Source organism: Aquila chrysaetos, chromosome 4 (assembly GCF_900496995.4).
Source record: "Aquila chrysaetos chrysaetos chromosome 4, bAquChr1.4, whole genome shotgun sequence".
Taxonomy (NCBI): Eukaryota; Metazoa; Chordata; class Aves; order Accipitriformes; family Accipitridae; genus Aquila; species Aquila chrysaetos.
This window is the reverse complement of record NC_044007.1, coordinates 47,421,304-47,446,541: the sequence shown is the minus strand read 5'-3', so window position 1 is coordinate 47,446,541 and position 25,238 is coordinate 47,421,304. Positions and strand designations below refer to the sequence as shown.

General features: G+C 40.8%; 1 protein-coding gene across 5 annotated transcripts in view; it reads right to left on the bottom strand.

Annotated features, from left to right (window-relative positions):
* Positions 1 to 7,099: 7,099 nt before the first annotated feature.
* NOL4 (nucleolar protein 4) overlaps positions 7,100 to 25,238 on the bottom strand; it is a 196,952-nt gene continuing 178,813 nt past the window's right edge. For all 5 annotated transcript variants that reach the window (XM_030011980.2, XM_030011982.2, XM_030011981.2 and 2 more), the window contains 3 exons: positions 19,628 to 19,808; positions 15,407 to 15,487; positions 7,100 to 9,046 (listed from right to left, as the gene is read on the bottom strand). In XM_030011980.2, the coding sequence (XP_029867840.1) occupies positions 8,853 to 9,046; positions 15,407 to 15,487; positions 19,628 to 19,808 (456 nt within the window). In that variant the 3' untranslated portion in view covers positions 7,100 to 8,852. The remainder of the gene's footprint in view (positions 9,047 to 15,406; positions 15,488 to 19,627; positions 19,809 to 25,238) is intronic.

Here is a 25,238-nt window from a genome sequence, read left to right as displayed (position 1 = left end):
ACGCTGAGTCTATTACTCACCAACTAAATTTTACAAGTGAACATTAGCAAATTAATTAGCCAGTTTCAGGGGATGAACACACAGTGTCTTGCACCCAAACCAAATGCTTACCCTTTTTTGAATTGGAGGAGAATCAGTCAATATTGAAAGAGCGTTTTGCCTTCATCTTAGAGCTGTCAGCTTTCTAGAAAGCAACATATAGTCAGAGTGTTTGGTACAGGCTTCCCAACTCAGCTGTGATCACTGGAAGAACTGTTATAATGAGAGATGTGTAATCAACTCTGCACTTCATCCAGGTAAATGATGTGATTGTTTTAGCTGAATATCTTTCTTAATGTTTTAGTTGCAGTTACAACTGAAATTTCACCTTGTCATAAGGGCACCCTGTTCATGAGGTTTGCCAAAGCCTGAACCAGGCAAAGCTATGGCTTAGGTGAATGCTTCTCATTTTTATAAAGATTTTCTAAGCTCTTAGCCTGAGAGCTGCTCTCTGTTCAACAAGTGCCATCCCTTTTCTCATTCAAGAGTGGCCCCGATAGGTGCTATTCACAGCTTGGGACAGGATCTGCAACATTTGAACTGTAGGTAAGTCTTTCCAGTAGTTCGCTAATATAAATTTAGTGAACAAAATGTTGACAAGTAGAGTAAACTGTGCCCACTCAAAATGTGTCAAGTTGAGTCTTGACTCAAGTAACTTAAGACAAACAGATCTGGATCTGCAGAGTCCTTTCGGGGCTTGGTACTCATCAGGGCACTATAATGCTTACTGATTTCTTTCATTGTATTGTGTCATTCACACTGTATTACCATAACAATGACATCCTCTTATTGGTGGGGAGCAATAGAAGGCTAATAAAAAATCAGTATCCCTGTTAGTATTCTCCTTCTCCCTTACAGAAGAAAAGAAGAAAGTGGCCTTTTATAGTGACTAGGATGGGCAGATGGACCTTTTTAAGCAAAGAAGATTAATTTTCACTTTTTCACATCATAAAAATGTACCACCTAGCATGATGTACAGAGTGACAGCTATTAATCACATTTCTCTCAATATCTTGACAATGGAATTCTCTTTCAAGTTCTAAAATATCAGTCTGAAGTCCCAGTGACAGTGATATAAGAAACTGCCACTGGAAGGTTTTCTGAACTACTACTGAAACATTCCCAAACTGCCCACAATACCTGAGCTATAGCATTTCACAGAGATTTTCCACAAACTCTTCAGCCCCAAAATATTGGGAATGCAATGACCAGCCAAAAAGCCATCGGGAATAAGAGATTTTCTACAGTATCCCACAGTAATCATAACAGCCCACTCTTATGCATACTGCAGTAATGAGTCAAAACATTGATACCTCTGGGATGCCATCCAGAGGGACCTTGAGAGGCTTGAGGAGTGGCCAATGTGAACCTCATAAAGTTCAACAAGGTCAAGTGCAAGGTCCTGCACCTTGGGTCGAGGCAATCCCCAATATCAATACAGGCTGGGGGATGAGTGGATTGAGAGTGGAGAAGGACTTGGGGATACTGGTGGATGAAAAATAGGACATGAGGCAGCAATGTGCACTTGCAGGCCAGAAAGCCAATCATATCCTTGGCTGCCTAAAAAAAAAGTACGGCCAGCAGGTTGAGGGAGGTGATTCTCCCCCTCTACTCCGCTCTCATGAGACCCCACCTGGAGTACTGTGTTCAGCTCTGGGGCCCCCAGCATAAGAAGGACATGGACCTGTTGGAGCAAGTCCAGAGGAGGGCCACAAAAATTATCAGAAGGCTGGAGCACCTCTCCTATGAATAAAGGCTGAGGGAGTTGGGGTTGTTCAGCCTGGAGAAGAGAAGGCTCTGGGGAGACTTTAATGCAGCCTTTCAACAAATAAGACAGACAGAAAGCGACTATTTACCAAGGCCTGTAGTGACAGGACAAGGTGCAATGGATTGAAATTGAAAGAGGGCAGATTTAGATTAGATGCAAGGAAGAAGTTCTTTACTGTGAGCGTGGTGAGGCACTGGAACAGGTTGCCGAGAGAAGTTGTGGATGCCCCATCCCTGGAAGTGTTCCAGGCCAGGTTGGATGGGGCTTTGAGCAACCTGATTTGGTGGAAGGTGTCCCTGCCCATGGCGGGGGGTCAGGGGGGTGGGGAACGAAGTGATCTTTAAGGTCCCTTCCAACCCAAACTGTTCTTTGATTCTATGATTCTACCAGGATCTAAATGATTTGGTGTTTAAACCACGTGGTAGTTTTTTAATTGAGCATGATTTCAAGCCCTTCATCAGCAATTTTTGTAAGCTAACAGAGTGACAAATAACTTGGCAGGGAGAATAGATAGGGCATGCTGCCGCCTTTGACACCCTAGTCCAAAGAAGAGGGTGGATTTCCACTGTAGACATTTCCCCACATAGCAGAAGAAAGCTGGGTTCCATATACTGTAAACACACACTATTAATAATAATTTTTAAAAAAGGAGCAATCATATGATTTTGTACTTTAGCACTGAGACTACTAAAGTTTTCCAAATGTGGACCTCAACTGTAGGCTGGATATGAAAGATTTATATTAAATCTATAATTTTATTTTTGTTTTTCTTTATAGTTTAATGTTTGCATTGAAAAGAATAAAAATAAGATTAGACAAAGACATTAAAAAAAAATTAGCCTGTGCCTCTAATTATTAGAGAACAGATCTGCAAGTTAAGCATGCCTTGTAGCTTGTAATTTTCAAATATCAGGGGCAGCAAATGAACGCCAATAAGGTTGCCTGCTGGCTAGGGCAGTAAGAGCTTTTCTCAGCTAGAAGCTATTCCTCCACATAGAAAACCCTTCCCTCCCTGCTACAGAATGTGAGAGGAAATAGGTCAAGCTTGTGGTGCTAAAGCACTCTGAGTTTGCAACCACATATAAAATTAATTTAAAACAGTTAAACAGAGATATGCTTGAAAAATTAATAATACTTATCCTTTCTATTTTTCCAGTTCTTCCTAGTGCTTGTCTTGCTACGAATGCTTCACTGTGTTGTGACTGATTGTAAAAACCAAACCAGCACCAAGAACTGATTAGCAACCCTACAATAACGAAACAGCAGCCTTGCAGGAAAAAGGGAAAAATTATCTGATTTAAGTTTCCAGGGAAGCATTAGGAAAAGATTAAACTAAAATTATTTTCTAGAAAACCTGGAAAAATTGGCAACACTGTTTCTTTTTAATTAGCTACTGTGATCTACCCCCCTGCTGAGTCAACGGTTGCCTAGACTCTCAGGGAAAACGAGGACAATCCTATCTATGTGCAATTGGTAAACTGGATCCTTCTCCCAACTCTCCTTACACCATAATTTTATAGTTGGTTTACCACAGCAAAGGTGTACTTACGAAACAAATTATATATATATATAGTCACAATAATTAGAATTCTTTTCCATTGTGTTTCCAGACATTATTAGAAAAGGGAACAAAAAACTTTGCATAAAATATCTTTCTCCACACTTGGAGAAATTAACTGAATTAGGTGGCAAAACATAAAGTTTCTATTCATAAAGCAGTTACTAATTTTACAGCCTTTCCAGCTCCTTTGTGAAAGAGAGATTTAAGCAGGTTATTTGGGTTAGAGTAAAAAAAAAAAAAAAAAAATTTCTACACCCTCTTCCCCAACATTCGATCCAGTCCTGAGGAAAGCTTAGCAGAAAAAGAGAATCCAATTTTTGGACTTCATGTACTGCACTTGGCATATCTGGAGTGTGCTTTATTGGGGCAGGACATTTGAAAGGAGTCAGCAGACCTGGCTTGGGCATTCACAGATTGCATGGCTTCAGCCAACCATTTGCCTTTTGTGCCCAATATTTTTTTTATGATATACCATACCGTATGATGTCATTCTTGGCAATAAAATGTGGGGGGAATTGGGGTGGGCTGTGTGCCCAAAGCAGCCATTGCTCAGGTAGTGGCTCGGCATCAGTCTGCTGGTGGGAGGTGGTGAGTGATTGCCTTTGCATCACTTTTTCTTTTTTCATTCTTCACTTATTAAACTTGACCCACTTTTTTCCCCTCACTTTTGCCCTTCTGATTCTCTCCCTGTGCCGCTGTGGGGAGTAAGCGAGTGACAGGGTGGGGGCTTACCTGCCAACCAGAGACAACCCACTGCAGCCTCAAGTTGTCGTAGGCCATGGATGTGCATTTAGAGAGCATTGCTATAAGCTTGCTCTGTTCTTCTGGTCTGCTATATCTGCTACATCTTTATCTGGTTTATTATCAGAGATGGCATACAATGCTGTGAACAATTGGTCTCATCCAGTACAGACATTTTATATTCTTACATACTTACTCCAGCAGCCATCTGTGTGGCATTGCTTGATTTCTGCCATTATTTCACAATTCTTTTTCATGTGCTGGTAACTGTTTTTCAGTAGTGGTTGGAGTCAGGGCTAGATCCTGACTCCAGGATCTACTGAGATCTGCTTTTCTTTATATAGCAAAACATATGTCTTCCTTATGAATGTCTCACAAATCACTCAAAGCCAAATTCAGAGGATTTTTAACAAATTTATGGGAAGTTTTTAACACAGTGCTAGGAACTTGAAAGAAATGAAATTGTTCCTTATTTCAATGGAGTTTTACCCACAAAACTTACCTCCACTTAAAACTGTATTCAGCAGACACTCAGGTCATTACAGCAAGAATATCCAATCCCTTCAGTAAAACTGTTTTCCAATTAATTTTATAGCTATGGTTGACTACATGTTCATCTGATTTTCGTCATTCAGAAAATTAATTCTCCATACAGGATGGGCATCTTTTGAACTGTCAAATATTTGCTTACCTATGCATTGTCTTTCTGTAGCTTTTCATACTCATCATGGCTGATATGGTGGTGGTCTCCTTCGATGACAGGCAGCAAGGTGCCAATCTGGATAAAAACTTTTGAATCCAGATCTCTTTTCATGTGTTCTGATTGCAGTTTCCAGACATCAAAAGCGGTAAACAAATCTGGTTAGTTGCTAAACTGGTTGGATTGTCCAATTCCACAGCCTAAGGTTGCATTTAAGGCTATTACCCACAGCCGCTTGCCCTATCAATGAAAACTACCCTGGAAATCAGGGAGAGAAGAGAGAAGAATGGAAAAATGGCTTGTCTTCCCAGTGTGGATGTAAGAGACTCAACCCACTGAGACCATGGTCAAGTTTGGTACTTAATTCAGGGACATTATATGACATTCTCCCACCATCCCTCCCTTTGCAGCAACACCCTGAAGACTGAAGGTCTTACAGGACCATTCCCAAGGAAACTCCAGGATAGTTGGGAAGATGTGAGGTTGTCTCAAGGAAGACCAGCACCTGCCAGGCTGCACTGATGAGGTTCTGTAGTGAGACATCCATCAACTTGAAGTACTAGTTTAATAAAGATATTGGATATAAGGATAACACTTTTCTGAAGGCAGCCTTAAGCAGTCATACTCAGGTGACATGCCCATGCTGGAAGGGACTGGCCCTATCTTAACAGCAATGTTTAGGCTGAGGTGATCAGGCATTGATTACAGAAGATGTGGATAAGAGAAAGAAATAACTCTGAAGTTACTTCTGGATACCTGACTCAGTCTATAGCTGGAGCAAGATCTTCTACACCTGCGCCTTTACTTCCTTAGGAGGTTCAAAGCAGGCAAAGAGTAAGTGGCTCTGAGACCTATACAGGATCCAAGAGGGCAAATTTAATTGCAATGCTTGGATCTAGATTTGCACACACAAAAGTGGTTTGAGATTTATGGTCCTTCCTTCACAGGATGAGTCCAAATTTCAGTACCCTCTTAGAAGAAGAGGAAGTTAAAACTACAGTTGAATCTATGACTGTTCCAAAGAAGAGATGAATAAACCCTGTACTTAGAGGTGGAAACAGCTATAGAGTAAAAAAACCCATCAGTATGCTGGAATTTGGCATAGATAAACCACTTCAGGACTGAAAGCTAAGTATCTGTATGAGCCTTTAGAGAAGGACGTCAATTGCTCCTACAATTGAAGAAGGCCCTAAATATTTCAGAGAGGGCAGCCAGAAGGAGAGGATGTGTGTGCTGTAGAAGACATACTTGGAGAACTACCAAGTAGGTGGGGGGTGGAGCAGAACGAAGGGGAGACTAGCCATAGGCCTTGAAGATCATATGGTGATGCCCTAACTTTCCTACTTCTCCCTCAGGAGAAGGAGTAATTGGGGGAGAGGAAAGAGGAGTTAGAGGGTAGAACACCAAAGTAAATCTCTTAATTCCTCATCCTCTAGCCTCTTGTCCTTACCTGGATTTAGCAAGACAGCTGAAAAGCAGTGAGGCTGCCCAGCTGCAAAGCATTCCTGGCTGGAAAACAGCCTCTTAGAAAAACTGCTGGTTGCTGCTTAGTTGGCAGTTTGAGGCACACTGCCCTGCACAACAGGACTAAGGAAACTTTGAAACCTAGGCATAGTTGCCACTCTTCTTCTTTATGGAAGATGTATGCCAGAACTTTTCTTTGGATGAGGCCAAGATAGTGACCTGGCACAAGGTACCTGCTTCATCCCCTCCTGGCATGCAAGAGACAGAAGAAGCTGTAGATATTTGAAAGTGGAAGGGAGGAAACAGGCACTTGGCTCCTAACAGGCTTTTGAATGCCTGGTGAGACAAAAGCTGAGGCAACCGCACATCTACGGTAGAGACAAGCTATAGGTTTTCACAAGCATGGTGAGAAGATGTTAGGAGCAAATGCATCTCTCAAGTGATGGGTAACAACTAGTAAGAATTTGCAACAATATTCTCATATCCAAGAATAGGTGCCTTTAAAAAGACATGCAATAGATTTTTAAGAATAAATGTAGAGTGGTAAAATGGTGTTGCCTCCAGCCAACTTAAAATGATAAAATGCTAGTGACTCAGATCTCATGATTTATGGGCCACCCGCTTCTGCTCTTACTGAGGAATTTCTTCATTAATACAAAGCTCCAGCTAGATCAGCCTACTGGATTTACTCAATAATTTTGAGAAATGAGGTTTGGGTGTCTGCATGAATTGGACTGGAAGGCCCTTTTTCCTGTCTAAAGACAATGATATTTATAGCTTTAAATGCTGTGTCAGTTTAAATGTTATAATGTTTCACAATCATGTATTTAAACACAGAAATCTGTTTATTTACCCAAACAAAACAGAGGAAATGATTCCAGCCCTCAGGTTTTGAATTCTCATTTAAATATGTGAACATCAGTCCACAACTTAGAGATGTTTGTGTATCTATGTACCTCCAAAATACTCATATTTCATAGGCTTTTTCACATTAATATTCACCAACAGTATCACAAAAGTTCTTTTTCTTTTACATAACTGTAAGCAACAGTAATTCTAGAAACACTAGAGAAAAAAAAGCATAGCAATGTCCACAGTTACAAGAAAAAGTGCACATTACTTGGTCACAATCACAGTCATTACTTGGAAAACTATATGTAACAAGTAGATATAAAATATCACTGATGCCTTAAACTCATTGTCAAAAACAGAATTACATAAAATTTTGTACATGAAATAAGGCAAATTTAGGAATGCACAAGAAACTTGTTATTCAACAAAAGCTAAACAACAGAACAGATAGTACAGTAAGCATAAACTAAAGTACTTTTTTCTATATACTTAAAAATAAGCCTGCCGTAGTGCACAAAGAAAACACCATTAATGTGTAATCAATATTATAAAATAAGAAATAGAGGGGTTGGGAAGAGTGGGGAAGGGGAGAGAAGAGTTTTATTATAGTTGCAGCTGCATCCATTTACAGTTTTGTACAGGTTTTAGCTAGGCCTGGGAATTATACAAATCATACCAGAAGTGTCAATGACATTTCTCGGTAAGAATTTTGTTTAAATTAAGGAAAAAAAAATAAATACACACAAGAGTGCAAATTTTCAGATTGTCACTTGCAACCTCTTAACATTCATCATCTACGTCCAATCACAACTAGAGGGACTTGTATAGGACAGCAGCAGTGATCATGGAGTTAGATGAGCTCACTGTAAGAAATCAATTTATCTTTTTTTTTTTCTCAATGATATGTCTTTTTTAAAAAACCCTCAACTCTTTATTAATTGCTAATAAAGCTGCAATATATTACAGAATGGAGTTGAGAATGGCATGAATGCAGGAAATGCATGCTTCCTTTGGAAGGTATTCCACAGATGACAATTTACAGTACACGGGGGAAGAATTATCCAGCATCAAGAGTTACTTGTTGTAGAAAGAATATGAAGTTGGGGAGAAGGGCACAGTCAGGGGTTCAAGAGAGGAAGGGGGGACTTAAAATAGCTCCTCAAAACATTTTCAGGACCAGTGAAAAAGTTTACCAAAGTAAAAATGAAAAATCTTGAATGAAAACAAAAATCTTTTGTTTTGTTTTTTATAAAAATTACATTTTTTTAAAATACAAGATCCTTTTAATTGCAATTGTGCCCTGTAGCAACAGGACATTTGGCAACGTTTTGCCATATACTGCAGCTTTAAGTCCAATGAGTCAGTATCACATTCCACTAATATTGCACTTGGATCTTGAACCATTTTTTTTTTAAGCCATCACAGCATCTTCTGTTTCCTCCACTTGTTAGAATGAGTTAATTTCTAGCCACTTTTTCGATATTTATGCTGACACACTAAAACAAAAGCAATAGGCTGGACACAGTAAAGTACCTCGGAAATACCAGAGGTTGAAGTTCACTTGAAGCACCTTAACACATCACTTTATGGATCAAGAACAGTGTGGCATTATGGTAATTAACTCTCCTAAAAGACTGTGCAGTAACTGAAGTGTGTGCTCTGGGAAATCAAAATGTCATTAGTGGAAACTCTGAGATAAGACCAGGCCAGTGTGAAGGTCACATGACTCAGTTCTGCTGCAAAATAAGGTTTTCCAGTTCATCTGCAGAACGCAATAAAAATGCGGCTGATTCTCGATACCCTGCCACAAGCTGCCTCACTGCATTTATTTCAGTTGGACTCAGCTGGGGTCTAGAGCTTGAACTACTGGAGGATCCAGAGCTGGTTGCTAACTGCCTCTTCATACTGAGATCTGTTGGACCTGCAGATAACAAAGAAAAAGAAAAGAGGCTTCAGATCCACTGCCAGAGACATTTCACAGGTTTGTAGCTACAAATGCAGAGCAGCAAAATCTACTCTCAGCTGAGTGCCAGTGAGAAGCAGCAGAAACAAGCAATAACTGTTCAGTTACCAGTTGCCTTGACAGGAACCACAGCGATTTATATTTATATTTATATTTATATTTATATTTATATTTATATTTATATTTATATTTATATTTATTTATATGACAGACACCTTTTAAGTTCTACTTACGTAACACAAGGGGCAAGTCCACTGCCAGCAGAAAACTACCCTCTGGGGGGTATGCCAACAGTGTAAGCCACTTGCACCCCAACACTGCCCTGGAATCTGATGCTGGTGAGCTGGCAGAAGGTTCATCTCCTGTGACTCCCCCAGCTCCAGCTGCCATCATAGCCTTCATGGCAATCTGCACACTTGCAGTTTTTATCACAGAATATCAAACTTGTGTTCTCTAGATATTTCTTTTCACGTTTTATGCTTCAATCAGCATGCGGCCAGATTGTGAATCCCTTACAGATGTAGATAAATGGTCATTCACTTGACTAGCCCTGACGCCATGTGATCACTTATATAAATAGCTGGTCATGAATGAGATTAGGCTGGTGACAATCTGGCTGTTACAGTGAGGAGTACAGTATCATCTGGTGGGGCTGCATACAGCTGGCAATATGTTGCAAGGATCTTGTAAGGCCTGAACACTGACAAGAGAACCTGCAGCAATCACCATGTTGCACTGGCAGCTTATACCAATATGCTTAGCACTTTTCCTCAAAGAATATTCTCAAGACCATGCACGTTGTGTGCAGAAGACAGCACTCCTGAGGGCAGTCTGCAGGTTACCCCAATCGGCAAAACCATCTGCCATCATGGAGTTTGGCTTTGTGTGGAATTTCCCTGGTTGTTTGACCATAGTTATTAATCAGCTAAGATGTATGGTGCTTTGATGAGATGTTTGCCTTTTGCACTTAACACAATACATGTTTTCTTCCTGGACTGTAAATTTCGACAGGTAGAATTGGACTGAGGACTTTTTTAAACATGGAAGGATACAGATGGCAAGTATACCTACCAAGCAGTTTATTATGTGCAAATCTGGAAAAGTACTGCTCATTCATTTTGACAGTGTAGCAAATCTATACTTCTGGCAGACAGAAGATCAGACTAGCTTGATCTTAATCTTAATACTCTCCTGGAAACTGGGATCAAGTTATCCAAAGCTATGTATCTTGCTTTCCTGTGAGAAAAATGTCACTGTACAATTTCATCTGGACAATGTATGTCAATGCCAAGGCTTTCTCAGCGTTGGCTCACCGGATGGACTTTGCTTCCTAAGAAGACTGGAATAATTTTAAAATTTAACATATTCAACTGTAGGATACAGAACACACTGATTCATATCCTAGACGTTCTCCTAAATAATCCCACCAGAATCACAAGATTCAAAACCAGACTCACTATCTTAAGCACTAATGGAAAGAGATGTACTGATTTCCAGAAGCTGAAGATCTGGTCGTAAACCTTACTTATTTTTCTTTCTTTTATGTTTATGCAAGAGATACGGCTGAGACCACAAAGAATGTGGAGATTGCCATGTTCTCACACTCACTGAAGTTAATGAAAATCTCCCCTTGAGCGAATGAAAGCAGAGCTGGGACTATGAAAAGAAACTACTCAGACAGAAAGGGTCCTATTAGATCTTATTTCCTACTACGCAACTAGCCTGAACAGCACTTAGCCTTACAACTGTATTATCCAGTTTTACACCGGCATAAATGAACTGACTTTTAAATGACTTCCAGTGTACAAAGGATAAATAAAAGGACAATTAGCTTGGTGCATTTGTTTCTGTGTGACCGCACGCTGCAGGGAAACGACCACAGAGTGAAGAAGCTCAGAGAATATTTCTAAGTAAATCTTAACCCAGCACAGAGAAGAAAGGTATACAAATCATAAAGCCAGCTGGACTGAATGGTTGTAAGAAGCCATTAAAAACTTCTATATTTATTGAGGCAGTAGTGAAAAAGCTACCACTGACATATTGAGGGCATTGTGCTCCATATGAAACTACTTTAACTTTTACGTTCTTTCCTTGTCTCTCATTCATGTCACAGCCAAAAACACACACACAATATACAGCAGAAGCATGTCTTTTCCTTAAACTAAATTGAAGGGCTTTTCTCATTGGCAATCCAGATTTTTAAGTGATTGAATAGGATATTAAGTTTACTTCACTCATAAGTAGAAAATACATAGAAATCTGCTTGCTTACATCTCTGGGGTTTTCCTTACAAAAAATGATGACACAAATTAAAAGCACTGCTCTGAAAGGAAAACTAGGAGGAGACCAGATGTCCAGCATGCATAAATCCGTGTAACTCCTCACAAGTCTATAGGGTCACAGTGATTTACACAAACTGAAGGTCTGGCCCTGTATTCCTAGATGTCCGGATAACTATCCTGAGGAAAGTTTTTTAACTCTTCAGAATACATATGCTTGAATCCCTGAAGGTACTGGAAATAAAGTTTTGTGCAAGTGCAAATCTGCGGTCTGCATACACAAAGAATCATCAGGACCCAGAACTCCTCTTGGTCTGGGAGACTTCTGATGTATACAGAGTTCTTGTATACAAAGGAAATAAGAAATCTCTGATTTTAACTTACCCCAGCTACTTCAAACTCCTTGATTTTTCTTTTATTGCTATATACTAAGAAAACAGGATTTTACTTCACCCTCCAACTGCTGCCTTGTACTTAACAAGTCACAGTGCTGTCCTCCTTCCCCTCAAAGAAAAGCCCCCTGAGCAAAAAAGCAAAGAAATCCACACACACAGAAAAACGTTCATGGCTGTGGTTTCAGGACAGTGAGTACACCTGTGCCTTTTCAGGAAGGGAAGCTGCATGTGCTGGCAGATAGCTGAACAGAAAGAGAACAAGCCATGCTTGATGTGGCGATAAGGATTTTGGTTCTTCTTTTAATTATGTTATGTGACCCCCTACACCTCACCTCCAAAGCTTGCCTATGACAGCCCAAGCTTTACATCTGGGACAACACCTCACTCAGAGACTAGGCCTAGGATGTGTTATATTGGTCTCAGCTTTTAACAGCTATGATGGTCGCAGCTTTTAATAGCTATGATAGACACTCACTGGCAGTATTACTGATTCTTAAAGGTTGTTCAGGCTGCTATATGGTAAAAATGCTGTAACTTATCTGTAGCTTCATCAGTCATACCTGGTCATTCAGAAAATAAGGAATAAATGCACCTTATAGTGTACATTTTTCCTGTGTAATTTTATGCAAATCAGCTATTGAAACATGGGAACTTAAATCTTACTCATAAATATCCAGCACATTTCTTTAAACAGACAAATAAATCACAGATATTCTGAAGGCTTAAAATAGCTGGTTAAGGTAGACACTTCGTGAACCTCTATCTCCAGAAGCCATCACTACAGATGACTAAATCAGGAGAAAGCTGAACAGCTTCACCACTATTTCTTTTAATAACTATCCTTACTTTAAATAGAACTGTTTCTTTAGTGTACTTAACGTTATTTATTAAGCTGCCAGTCTTCACAGGAACAAGGAAGTGTATCCTTATACAGAGGGAAATCTGAATATTTTTGTAATGAATTTTGCAGTGTCCGGTTCCTCCAAGGTGATACTGCACATTTTAGCATACTGCTTCCTATCCTGGAGTACTTCAGGACAATTAAAAATCTTGATTGCAAACATTATCAGGTTGCACAATGTCTGTGTGTGCAAGCAAAGATTAAGCATATATCACAGATATGAAGACAGGATACTTATTTTTATTTATTTATTTCTCCTAGTGCATACTATTGTAACTCACAACTGTCACCTCCCATGTTTTTATAACAGCACAACATTCTCTTAAGCATTGGGTTAAACAAATTGCTGAGACAGATCTTTTCTTTTACACTCTTTCAGAACACTGAAGTATTGTTCCTCTGCTTCTTGCCGAGGCCACCTGATTGACACTTTAACACAGGAATATTTTCGATTTATCACCTCAGTCCAGTTACATAGACCTAATTTCCCCTGTGAGGTGAAAATGGTCTTGTTGGAACCACTTCAAGCTGAATATGAGAACTCTGAAAACCCGCTCTTCATGTGCTAGACAATCATTTATCAAATTAGCTGCTAGGAATATCTGTCATTAAATACACTGTGGGACAAATGGCTTTTCTGTAAATTGCAAGACTTAAATGGAACTAGTTATTGCCTCACGCACTACTCATTAGCAACATGATTTATATCAAATTCCAAAATATGGGTCAGACGTAGATGTGCTGTTACTGATTGCTTAGACACTATCAACTGTCTCAGCAAAAATCCCTTAAGAATTGTATGCTGTCACTGGGTAGCTACCAATCTTATAATTAACAACTACTGAAAGAATAATAAATGTGTCAATGACCCTCAAAATGGTTATCGCTATTGCAGATAATAATTTAAAATAACAAAAATTATTCTAAAAACCTATATGTGCTTAAGCATCTATGCTTCTACATTTTCCTTAATAGTTAAGCAACCCTTTCCATCAGTGAAGATGTAAAAAACAGTGGCACTTATAGAAAAATACATTTGCCCATGCTTTGAAATCTCTCTTGTGTATCTTTTCTATTGTACCTATTCTCCTCTCCCCTTTTTTCTCCATGAGTGGCTTTAGGAGTGAGTATATACTAGCTTCTCATATACGCCAATAAAACTAAATAGAAACAACTATCAAAGTGTGCTACTTTTTCCAAATCAGATGTATTTATTATTGCAATAATGTTTTATTGTGATATTATGCATGTCAATGTTTCTTTTCCTCCCGCCTTCAAACAGATGTGCCTAAAACTATTGTTTCAAGTGCCAGATCTCAGATGAAGAAAACAGGGACTAATGAATTGGACCTTTTAAGCTTCTTTCTCCCTTCTACACCTTTTCCTCTGGAAAACATACCTTCAGCTAGTTTAGACAGCAGAAGAAACTGCTGTGTTGCCTGAGGAAAGAAATGCGAAAACACAGAAATGCCTATAGCCACTGAATATCATGCATTTTCAACAATCATCAAACACACTGGTTTGTGATGAAATGATTATGTGAGGTCCTCCAGTAATGTTTCCTATCCACCGTATGAGATTAGTTATGTGGCATACACCTGTCTTGCCTTAATGGCTGTCCCCTGAGCTTTGTGCAAAGGTAGAAAAGTAGGATACTGCCCAATATATCGCAGACATTCCATCTCCATTCCTATGGTGGGAGCAGACTAATATTTGCATATGGCATGTATCCGACAACTTGAAGAGGAGGAGGAAGGTGGAAGAGGAATGTGGGCATGACCTTAATAGCAAATTCAGCCAGCATTTCCCAGTGAGAAATTCCCACCTTTGCCACAACATAGGTCAAACCATTTAACTTCTCCCAACCCCACATTTTGCCTTTTTTAAATGGGACTAAACACACTCTCCCAGGCTCCTAGCTCTAACACTCTTTTTCTGTGTCTTTTCATGCTCCAGGCTCCAGCTGTGTTAGAGACAAGCTGTTTTGTCTTTCCTCTCTCTCTCACTTTGATGTCATCAGGATAGCACTGAGAACACAGAAGACTGTGCAAGAGTAGAGGTACAAAGAAGAGCTGGAGAGAGCAACCACAGCAAAAATCCCATTCAACCCCTACACCATGGCCAGCCATGCTGCGGGTAACCCAGTCAGCACTTTATGAATTAGCTACATACTGGATATTCTCAGCTGGACTCGTTTTTTTCCTAGTTTATTGCCAAGAAGCCTCTACTGCTTATGCGAATGCCAAGATTTTACAGAAGGTTACAACTTCACCAAATTTGAGGGTGCAGAAATGAGGCACCTCCCCTACTGTCACATGCAAAAGTGGACAAGAGTGCTCAGCTCTCCTCTCCCTGCCCCAGAGCAGCACGGCCATGCTGATCGCTGGGGCTCAGCAGCATCAGCTCCAGGACCTTCCTCCATCTACCCCGTCGTCTTCAGCAGGGCTGCACCGCCTGAAGGACCAGGAGGCAGAAGGACCAGGAAGGCTGATTTGCACGTGGGTAAGAGGCCAGGCTAAAGTGGGGAACGGCTGGGAGAGCGCAGCCCTTCTGGGCCTCTGGAAGGGAGCAGCAGGGAGAGGTGAGCGGTGTGGTAGGAGTCTGGCAGCTACCAGCTGGAGCATGGGGCAATTGGTCATGGTCTGCAGGCCCGCCCGTGGGAGAGGAGGCTGAAAGAGAAGCCTGCCAGGGCTCAGGATTTGCTTGTGGTGCGAACATATTCAGATTCAGCAGGAAGACTCACCTGAGCTGGAAGGGGACTGGACGTTTGTGGTGCCTGGGATGCAGTGCTGAGTTGAGGCTGTGGTGGAGGTAGGCTGCAGATCTGTGTAGAGAAACGGAGACACAACAGATGCTTTGTCTTACCATGACATGAGGGCATGTCCTGCACAGCCAGTCTGCCATCGAGTCTGAAACACGCTCTCTTTTTACACACACAAAGGGAAACAACTGACATTTCTGCCTAGAAAACCAGGCAATGATGCAGAAGAAACAGCCCCAAATCACCTCCAGGAAACCCATCAATGGCAGCAGAAACACTTTCCACACCTCTTAGGGAAAATGGACTTCAGGAAACGGAGTGGCTGTGGGGAGCAAGGCTCTGATAAGCCCGCCCTGGCTTCAGAGAGTGCTGACAGCTGACAGTCATGGGGAGAGGGAGGACAGTGACCCACTGGACAGAAAGTGCTGACAGCTGACAGTCATGGGGAGAGGGAGGACAGTGACCCACTGGACAGAAACACGTGGGGAGAAGGGGCGATCCCACGCTCTCAGGAGAGGCTCAGGCAGCATGCAGGGACTTCAACAGCTTCTGGTGGCAGCAAGAGATTTTGCTTCCAACAGAGCAGCCTGTCTCCTGTCCTCACCCTCCTGCCCTCAAGCTGGGCGTCCCTCCAAGATCAGTCCAGGTGTGATGGAGTGGGGCCAGATGAAGCCTTTGTGGCTGGCTAGGAGCTGGCAAGCAATTTTTTTCACACCCACTGGGCTATCCCGCCTTGGAGATTCTCTATTCAGTTCTGTAGCAGGAACTGCATTAGTCTTAAAAAGAGAGCCGTGGAAATCCACCCTTCTCAAAGGGCAGCTCTCCTTTAGCATCTACAAGAATCAAGGACGACGTGCCCAAAGGCTTCTCCCCAGCTCATGTATAGGCTGACAGAGGCTCTGTCAACCCACAGATTGCTTGGTGATGGGGTGAAGCTTTCCAGCCAAGCTGGCTTGGCCTAAAGGGTTTAAAAGCAGGGGGAAAAAAAAGAGACCTTGGTGCTGTAAGCCCAAGCCTTCTCCTGCTGTGCTTTTTTCCTGCACAATAAAAGAGGGGGTCACTGTACAAGCTGTTGCATTCTGCTTTCTCATATTGAGCAGTTGCATGAAGGCTTGCCCCATACAGTTGTGTAAGGAGCTAATTATGGTTCTGTAATTAGCCATGTGGAAGGACAGGCTGAGGGGGGAAGCACTGCAACAGCAGGCACAGAGAGGTCCCTGAGCCAGAGTCGCCAAACAGTTGGGCAAGCAGATAGCTAAGTCTGTAAGATGGGATCTGAGTAGGGACCAACTTTATAGGGGAGGAAATAACCAAATTAAATGAGTCACAGCATACAAAATACACACATCAGCTGGACTATTAGAGAGGAGAGCTAATTGGACATAGTCATATTACTGTGGGGGAAGGTCCAGAAATAGGTATTCAAGCAGTGAGTTTTAGCTAGTTTTGCAACTTCTCCTTTTTTCTGTTTTAGCAGATACACAAAACCAGACTGTATTTGTATATACACACATCCTGACTGAGGTGTATATTTATTTTTACACTAGAAGAACATTTGTAAACGTGACAAGAACATTTGATGGGTTACTAAATTGAAAAGGAAATGCATTCTTAAATGACTTCTTAGGTCCTGAAAACAATTCACAAGCAAATATCCTGTTCTCCAGAGAGGGAACTCATTAACCATCATAACAGCCTTGCATATGTTTGGAACGAGAGTCCTTGAAACAGAATAACGACTGCAAACAACTGTGCTATGAGGTCTGTGGAGGGCAATGGTTAGCCCTCTCAACTGCAACTCCATCCACTCCTCTTAGTCCACAAACGAAAAAGCAAATTTCCATGGACATATCAGAGAGGATTGACAGATCCCAAAGAACTGGCCTCCAAGTCCTCCCATTTCTTCTGTAGGGAAACCGGCTAATGGAGCCAGAGCACTTTACTCTCAATAGCCCAGAGATAATTAGGTTGGCTACTGATTGCTTTTGTGTCAATGAAACTGAGAAATTGATGGAGTTGCCTTTCCACAACTTTCCTAATGATCTTCCTGAAATGGCAAGTGGGTCACAAATCAGCAGCCAGCTAGATTGTTAGCATCAACAACTGGTTTCCAAGTGCTGGCACACAGACTTTTGGTTCGTGGAGCTTATGTGCTTTGGATCCTGTAGGATCCCTGTGGAGAAGACAGACACCATTGCACAACACTCCAACTATGCACAACCATCTGGCAGAGGTATAACGGTTTACTAGTATTCCAAAGTAAGAGGACATACAGACAATATTTTCCAGTGCAAGTAGGGAAAGGCAAGGAAGAAGAAATGTTTGAGCATATGTCAGTATGCAAACCGTAAACATCCACTGGTCCCTTCACCCCAGCAATGCTACAGAGGGAAATGCAGTGCACTGTACAGTTCCCTGGCTGCCTTAGCTGTGCAGCATCTGGCAGTTCCTGAATAACAACTGTTTGTCCTGCAAAACCCATCTTAAGCTTTAACTGTGAAAAACACTGGAGTCCTCTACGTTAAAGGTACATAGAAAATGTTGCTTCTAATCAGAAAGTAATGCTAATTTATGATGTTGAATTTGTACCTCATTTTTTAAAATTGCATGCTGAGGTGACATAGAATGTTTTTGCCTAAATCCCACAATTCACTGAAAAATGGGAGTTATGGAAATGTATCCTGTTACAAGAGGTTTGCAGGGAAGAACAAGTACACAAAACAGTTGTGATTCCTCACAGTTTAAGATTATGTAAACCAGGACAATTCTGATGGCTTCTGCTGACAAATAACACATGGGGAGTTTAATCCTACTCTTAGTTGGGTGAAAGAGCAAATGCCAACTGTTTTTAGTGGGAACTGGCTCAGATCTTCTCTGGCCACAATGTAAAAGACAATTTTAAAGTTCTTGTGCATTTTCCCAAGAAACCAGTTTTCCACGGCCTGTCTTACTCTTATGAAAGTATTTGATCAGAGATCATATTCAGTACCTCAGATGTGTTTTTCATGCATATGGAAACAATTGTAATCATTATTCACTCTCTTTAAGTCAAAGACTTTTGACAACTAAAATATTATCTTTTTAAAGCCTTTTGAAAACTTCATGCAAATGATTCACAGACCTTTGAGGATTTTGGGGGTGGGGGCTGAGGGAGCAGACATGACCTAAGGTCACCGGGACACCACATACCAGTAACTTCTTGCAGGCTGCAGCACTGGTAGCGTTTTGAAAATTGCTTAGCATGTCAAATACAGAGGCTGTAGCTGAACAATTACCATCTTGCCTAAGTCAGCCCGTGTACTTGAAGCAGCACTCTCCTACTCGGCCAGAGAGGGATCAGCCAGGACAAAAACCCAGGGATTTTTCCATCCTCTGAGACATTTTTTAAATACCGTTCTTGGAGGCCAGAGACCCTCAGGCTTCCAGAGTAATCACTTTTCTCAGACAGACAGACAATACCCTCGTTATCAGAATGGGCAAACCTTTTCCTTTGCTCTGAATTTGTATGAAATCAATATGGGGGACTATTTCAAACAAATAATACAATACGCTTACATCTGTTTGTTACAAAAGTTTGCTAATGTAAGAAGAAAAGAATGTTGTTTAAATAAATGACACCACTGTTTTATTCAGAGGGGCATACAGCCTCATGGTGACACATAATTACCTGCATCATTTTAAGTTTAGAATATAGATGGAGATGCTGATTTCTCATTTAACACTTGGTATGCCAGATCCTTATCTGCAGTAAATTAAAGTAGCTAGAGAGACCATGTGAGAAATCTAGGTCAATTCATTTGTGTTACAAAATATGGAGTTCAGTCTTTTCAAACTCCAGCCACAAAAATACTAATGGCCTCATTTCGTGATCAGTACGGGAGAGGACAATAATGACAGTGTAGGTCCTCATAAAGTCATGCAAATCGACTGAAGATCTAACCTGGCACTTTTTTACTCAGCTTTGTTAGAGACTTCAGGTTCAGTCTCGCCCTATTGTGAATTAGTCCCTGGAAACTGAAAGGAGACTAGCATGCAGTGAGCAAGTATTTTGCTCAGCAGTAGCTGTTTGCGGGATTTTGTTCCTGATCATTATCTGATAATAGCCTATGGATATTGAACCCCTTGGACTAGCTTTCTGTACAGCAGGGGGAAATGTACACATGAGTACATATACACACAGGCATATTTTGTAAGGAAACTCACCACTGCTAGAAGCATCGTTGAGATTTAGCAGCCCACCTCCGAGCCCTCTGTAACTATGGTAACTGTAGGTCCCGTTGCCATTGATGTACAACACCTCCTGTGTGCTGGAAACAGCTGATGTTGAGTAAGTGACCTGGGCTGGCTCCTGTTTGTACTGCTTGTCAGCTGGAGCTGCCTCGTCCTGCAAAAACAAGGAAAGGTTTTGAATAATTGTTACATTTTACCTTGCACAAGAGGGTCTTTTCCATTGTTAAGACTCCACATCTATTGCTTTCAGGAAAGTATAATACATGTTAAACAAGCACAGATGTGTTTCTGATTAACCAAATATCAGCTGAAAAGAAACAACGGAAATAAGCAAGAATACAGGTTTCTTACAAATCTGAGAATATTCATTTATTTGTGCTCCACAAGCCAACCATGCTGTTTCTCAAAGGACAAGATGCATCCTCTCACCCTAAAGAGCTCAGTCTCCTGCAAAACGCAACTCTGTCCAGAAATACGTGGGAAAGGATAGAAAAAAGCCATTACTTTCTGAGTGACTCTTCCTAGCCAGAGAATCATATCTTTCTCGATAAGACAAATGAATACAGAATGCACCAACTACTTCTTTTGATGTATCAGCCTCAGAAATGACAGGAGGAATAGAGGAATGGAATAAAACAGCATTTCCTGTGTTTGCAGAGGGCTGAGTGTCCATCCACAAAGGGCCAAGTGGCAAGGATGCCTCTACAAACGTGACTTGAAAGCATGTCATCTCTGTATGAGCAGCAACTGTACACCATGAGTTCCCTTCAATGCTCCCTGTTTACCTTTTAGATGCTTGCATAATATTTGACAGGATTTAGCACAATGCCCTCCAATTTTCCCCTAAATGAGATCACGTTTCAGGTGAAAGCATATTTTTCCCCATCTGCACTTACCATAGCTACTGCTTAGAGCACCTCACCTCCACTCGTGATCACAGAATGCCCCTGTGGCAACTTTAGTAATGACACAGGTGAAACAAAAAAAAGCATTAAGAGAAGATTTAATGTGTTTTAGTAGTTGGGAACAAGGAAAACTATCAGTGTGTGACTGCTCAGCCCACCACAGGGACATGAGCACCAGAATTTCTGATTTAGTCTGCAAATGTATTTGAACTTTTTCTTTGTTTCTTTTAACCTGCAGACTTTTTTTACAGGCCTGATTTTATATTCTTATATGATGAAAATATATTTCAGTGATTTCAAATAAAATGGATCTATGGAAGATCAGTGTTTAAAAAAACAGAGATGAGAATGTTTGCAGACCTTTTCAGAGTAACTAACTGAAAAATGATCTGTTAAAATTATCTCTCCTTTGTGTAAGATTTTGTCCATTTTATGTCTCTCTCTTCTGCACAACCCTTTTATGGTTGCTAAATATACCAACCTTATCAAGAACGTTATAAAATATCTCAAACCTTTTTTACAGTGTTTACTTAAAAATAAGAATATATATACCAGCACAGAGGGATCAAATAGTTCAAATAGTGTCCAGTCTCTGTGTTGAAGCAAAAAGGGATCTGAAGCAGCTTTCCTCTTTGCATTAGGAGCAGTTGTCAGTTCCACCTCTCAAATAAGACACTACCAATTTTTCGGAGATGAAGATATCCCTGTCTTGTAGATATTTATTGGTGAAAGAGACTTGGGCACAACTGAGATGACTCAGGAGATGGTATATATATTATTAACAGAAATTTTAATATTTAATACAGAACACTGAGCCATCAGATAATTAATTCCATAAACAATCAGAATGGAGCCTCTTGGGCACTAATATGAGCTGAGGCACAGCTTTGCATTTTTAAGAGAGTTGGCCAAACTGGTCTCTTATGCATTTTCTTAAGTAATTATAGACTTAAACAAAGGGCCAAAATTGCAATGTATTTTTGCCAGGAATTCAACTTTAATATCATTTACCTTTTATCTCCAAAGGTCATTGCTGTCTCTTATAAGAGAAAATGTATTCTTTTCTCTGAGAAAATATTCATAAGCTATACAGTAAATTTCTTTCTTGGCAGCAGAGCTTAACTCACCGTCCAAATCTTTAACACTCTCAAGGCTGAGATGGTCTGTATCCTTATGTCTAAAACTAGATGATACTTCCTGCCATAGACTCACTCAGAGCCTCATTTTATTCTCGCAAAGATCAGTAAGGGATCTTCTGCAAATTTATCAAGGACTGGACTGTGTTCAAGGGGTGCAGTGCAAAGGCGACTAACTCCTACAGCTGAGCAGAGTATCTCAGGGCCTGTTTCCTTATCCTGACTGTCTGGAACCCGCAAATTTGCACGTCCCTGAATTTACATGTGCTCCAGAGCCCCCTCTAGTCAATGCACTGAAAACCTAACAGTGAGTTTCTTGCAGAGCTGATGCACTGAGCTTCTAGCAGAGCACAGCAAGCAGAGCCTGGCCGGAGGGCACAGCCAGGGCCCTTGGTGCGTACCAGCCCACGCATTAGAGCACATGGCCAAGAAGCGGGAGACTCGAGTTCTGGCTCCTTGTTGCAATACACGGTGAAGAGGCGCAAAATTTGGGATGCGAGGTCTTTGCTAGCTGTGGTGAGAAGGGGACCTGAACTCAGAGCTGCCATCTCCTAGCAACCAGGCTCAAAGCAAAACTGCGGTGGGAGTCATAGCTGAAGCTGTGCTACTGTGTGGAGAGAAATGCACAATTCATAGGGCTACAGAGATAGCAAACAAAAAGGGAGCATGACTCAGTTCCCTTTCAGAGAAGTGCTGCCCTGGGAGGCTTCCAGCCCTGCTCCCTTCCAGCTACTCCCTAACACAAAACTCACAAGCTGCTCTGAGGTCGGGAATCCAAGGCTGGGGCTGCACTGCAGAAGGGGGACCTTTGCACTGAACGGATCAGAGCCCTGTGCGACACGGCGGCGTGCCATGGGCTGGGGTCGAGGTGGAGCCCGGGCATCCCGGTGGGGAAGGCACTCCTCGGGGGGGGTGAAAGGGGCTGAGGAGGATGCTGAGCCCAGGACTCCTGGTTCTGCGGATGAGCTCTAATCTCTCGGGCACTACACAAAAGGTGGCTTCCTCTAAATATTACGAATATTTTTAAAGAGCAGACCAATCACCTGTACCTAAATGATGAATAAGTTGCCATACATTTCAGACCTGAAATCTAGGCCTCATCTAAGTGCTTAGCTCAGTGCTTCAGGATGACTAAATGCAGAAGTAGGGCAGGATTTTTGGCAAGCTTTTTCTGAGCAGGCTCAGGTGTCAGCCCTACTGCTAGGATTATGAACCATTAGCCTGGTCCCAGGGGGTTAGGTGTTCCCTCTCATACATCCCCCAGGATTTAAGCATTTTTCAGAAACACTTTGTACTTCAAAAGGCAAAACTGTGTCCTTTTTCCTTGCAGCCACACCAAGGATAAAGAAGCCAGGCTCTCTTTTTCTTGGGGAGAAAGAACATGACTATCATATTCACTTTTGCATACGCAAGATTTATTCTGCACAGATTCATTCTCTTCTTTCTTTTCATCTTAATTGCCTTTGCTTTTAAACTAATCTAGAAATTAAACAATCATAGTGTTGTTCCAGACTGAGATTTTTTTAATATTCTGTGTTAGTCATTCAGCACTTCTTGTTTCCCCATATATTATATTTACGCTGGAAAGGCTTAATAATTTATTTAAAATATTATTTAAAAAAAAAACCAACATAATAATCAGTAACAAATAACCATCCATTTATTAATGTGTTTGACCTAACTACCTGGAACACATACTGTTGTAATTCATAACAGATTTATAAAACCTGTGAAGTATTAACTAACCATTTTTAAACTGTTTATAGTTTACCTTTAATAAGAAGTATGAACAAGATGCAGATATAACATTTGTCCACCTAGAATTTGACTTATACCATCTTCATTTTGTATGTGGCAATGAAAATAAGTCATCCATCTAACAATATTTCTCTTCTGAATTTATTTTGGAGGATAAGTAATTTAAGTCTTGAGCATATCATCTGGAAAATGACGGAAATCACAGGAATGCAAAAATACCTTTTAGGTACAAAAGCATGCTAAAATACAAAGTTATCTGTTCACTTGAAAAAGTGGAAGCATGAAGTACATACCATGATCCTCAACTTGGTAAATATCAGAGACACCTATGTCTCAGTTTTATGTCCAGGTCTGTACTAGGAGAACACAATTTTTTCCTTAAAAGAGCAGATAGATGCAATTTGTTTTATTTTTAGTCATGGAAGCAATTAAGTAACCCTCTAAGGACAGTACATACTAAGAAAAGATTTCATGAGCTGTTGTATAACCTGTATATTGAAGAAACCCTGCTCTCCTCTGACTGATATTCTGAGCAGCTAATGAATAGTTTAAAAGGAAATACCATCCACAGCAACACAGATGCTAGTGCAGAATGCCACGACTGTGGTACAAAGAATGAGGCTCACCAGCAGTGTCCCAGCCTCCTGTTCCCTGTGCCAATGGAGGCCCAGCATACACATTTCTTTTCGAAAAGTCTGTCCTTCGTGGAAGCAACTCTAACAATGCCATATCTCCTTTCTGTTCCCCATCTGCTTCACCGCCACCAAAATAATAAAAAAAAGCAAGAGATTGTTAAAATAAAAAGCCCTGGCAAAGCTGTGCTATATTGAGTTTTGATCCCATATATACACAAGTGTCGGAAATTCTGTGTATTTCCATTAAGAGACAGCAGTGCTATTGCTTTGGTTCCACTGTTAGCAATAGGCATTGCTAATATGTAAATGTAAATCCCAAAAGTGAGTGTGTATGCAGACCAACCCACATGGACAATGCTAGCTGACCATAAAGCTAACAAAACTTCTGCAATAAGGATATAAATGGTAAAGTTCCAAAAATGGCAAAGATGGTGACACTCATTTAACTACTGCTTTCATGAAGTGCAGTGTCTACCAGACTGACAAATTAACAACTCTGAGAATGACAGTTTTTAACTGCCTCGATGTGAAGGTATTTTTTTCCCATTCAATTAGAAAAGAGACAAAAAGGCAAACACATTTTTGCCTCATGTTTCTTGATACTTTCTTTTTTAATATGTTAAACTGAAAAATGTGGATTGCTTGTTGTTCTTGTTAATAAACACTTCTCTTAGAATACCACTTTGAGGTTAGGAAAACTAAAATGCAGATTAGTCTTCAAACAAATAGGCAAGCCAGGGACCCAATATTTGCATATGGTCTTCCATTTTTTCAGCATAGGAAAAAAAAAATCATTCACATGAAAAAACAAAACATGCTTTCATGTGCTTAAAATTTTTTTTTAGCCTCAATAGCTTGTAGTATGGCTTTAGAAGAAAGGAGATAATGTTTCATATACTTTTCCGATTTGGAACCCACCAATTTATTTTTATGGTTTTTGAACCAAAAGTAAAATAAATAGAAACACATGATAAAACCATGTAGCACTTTTCAAAGCATACCCAATTAATCCTCACAATACTCCTGTTAGATAGGACTTTTATCACTGCTTTTCAGATGGTGAGATTCTGGCAACGAAGGCAACCTTAAGCTAGCATTACCTAATATGTAAAGCGCTTGAGTTCTGCAACCATAACAACATAACGGGCTT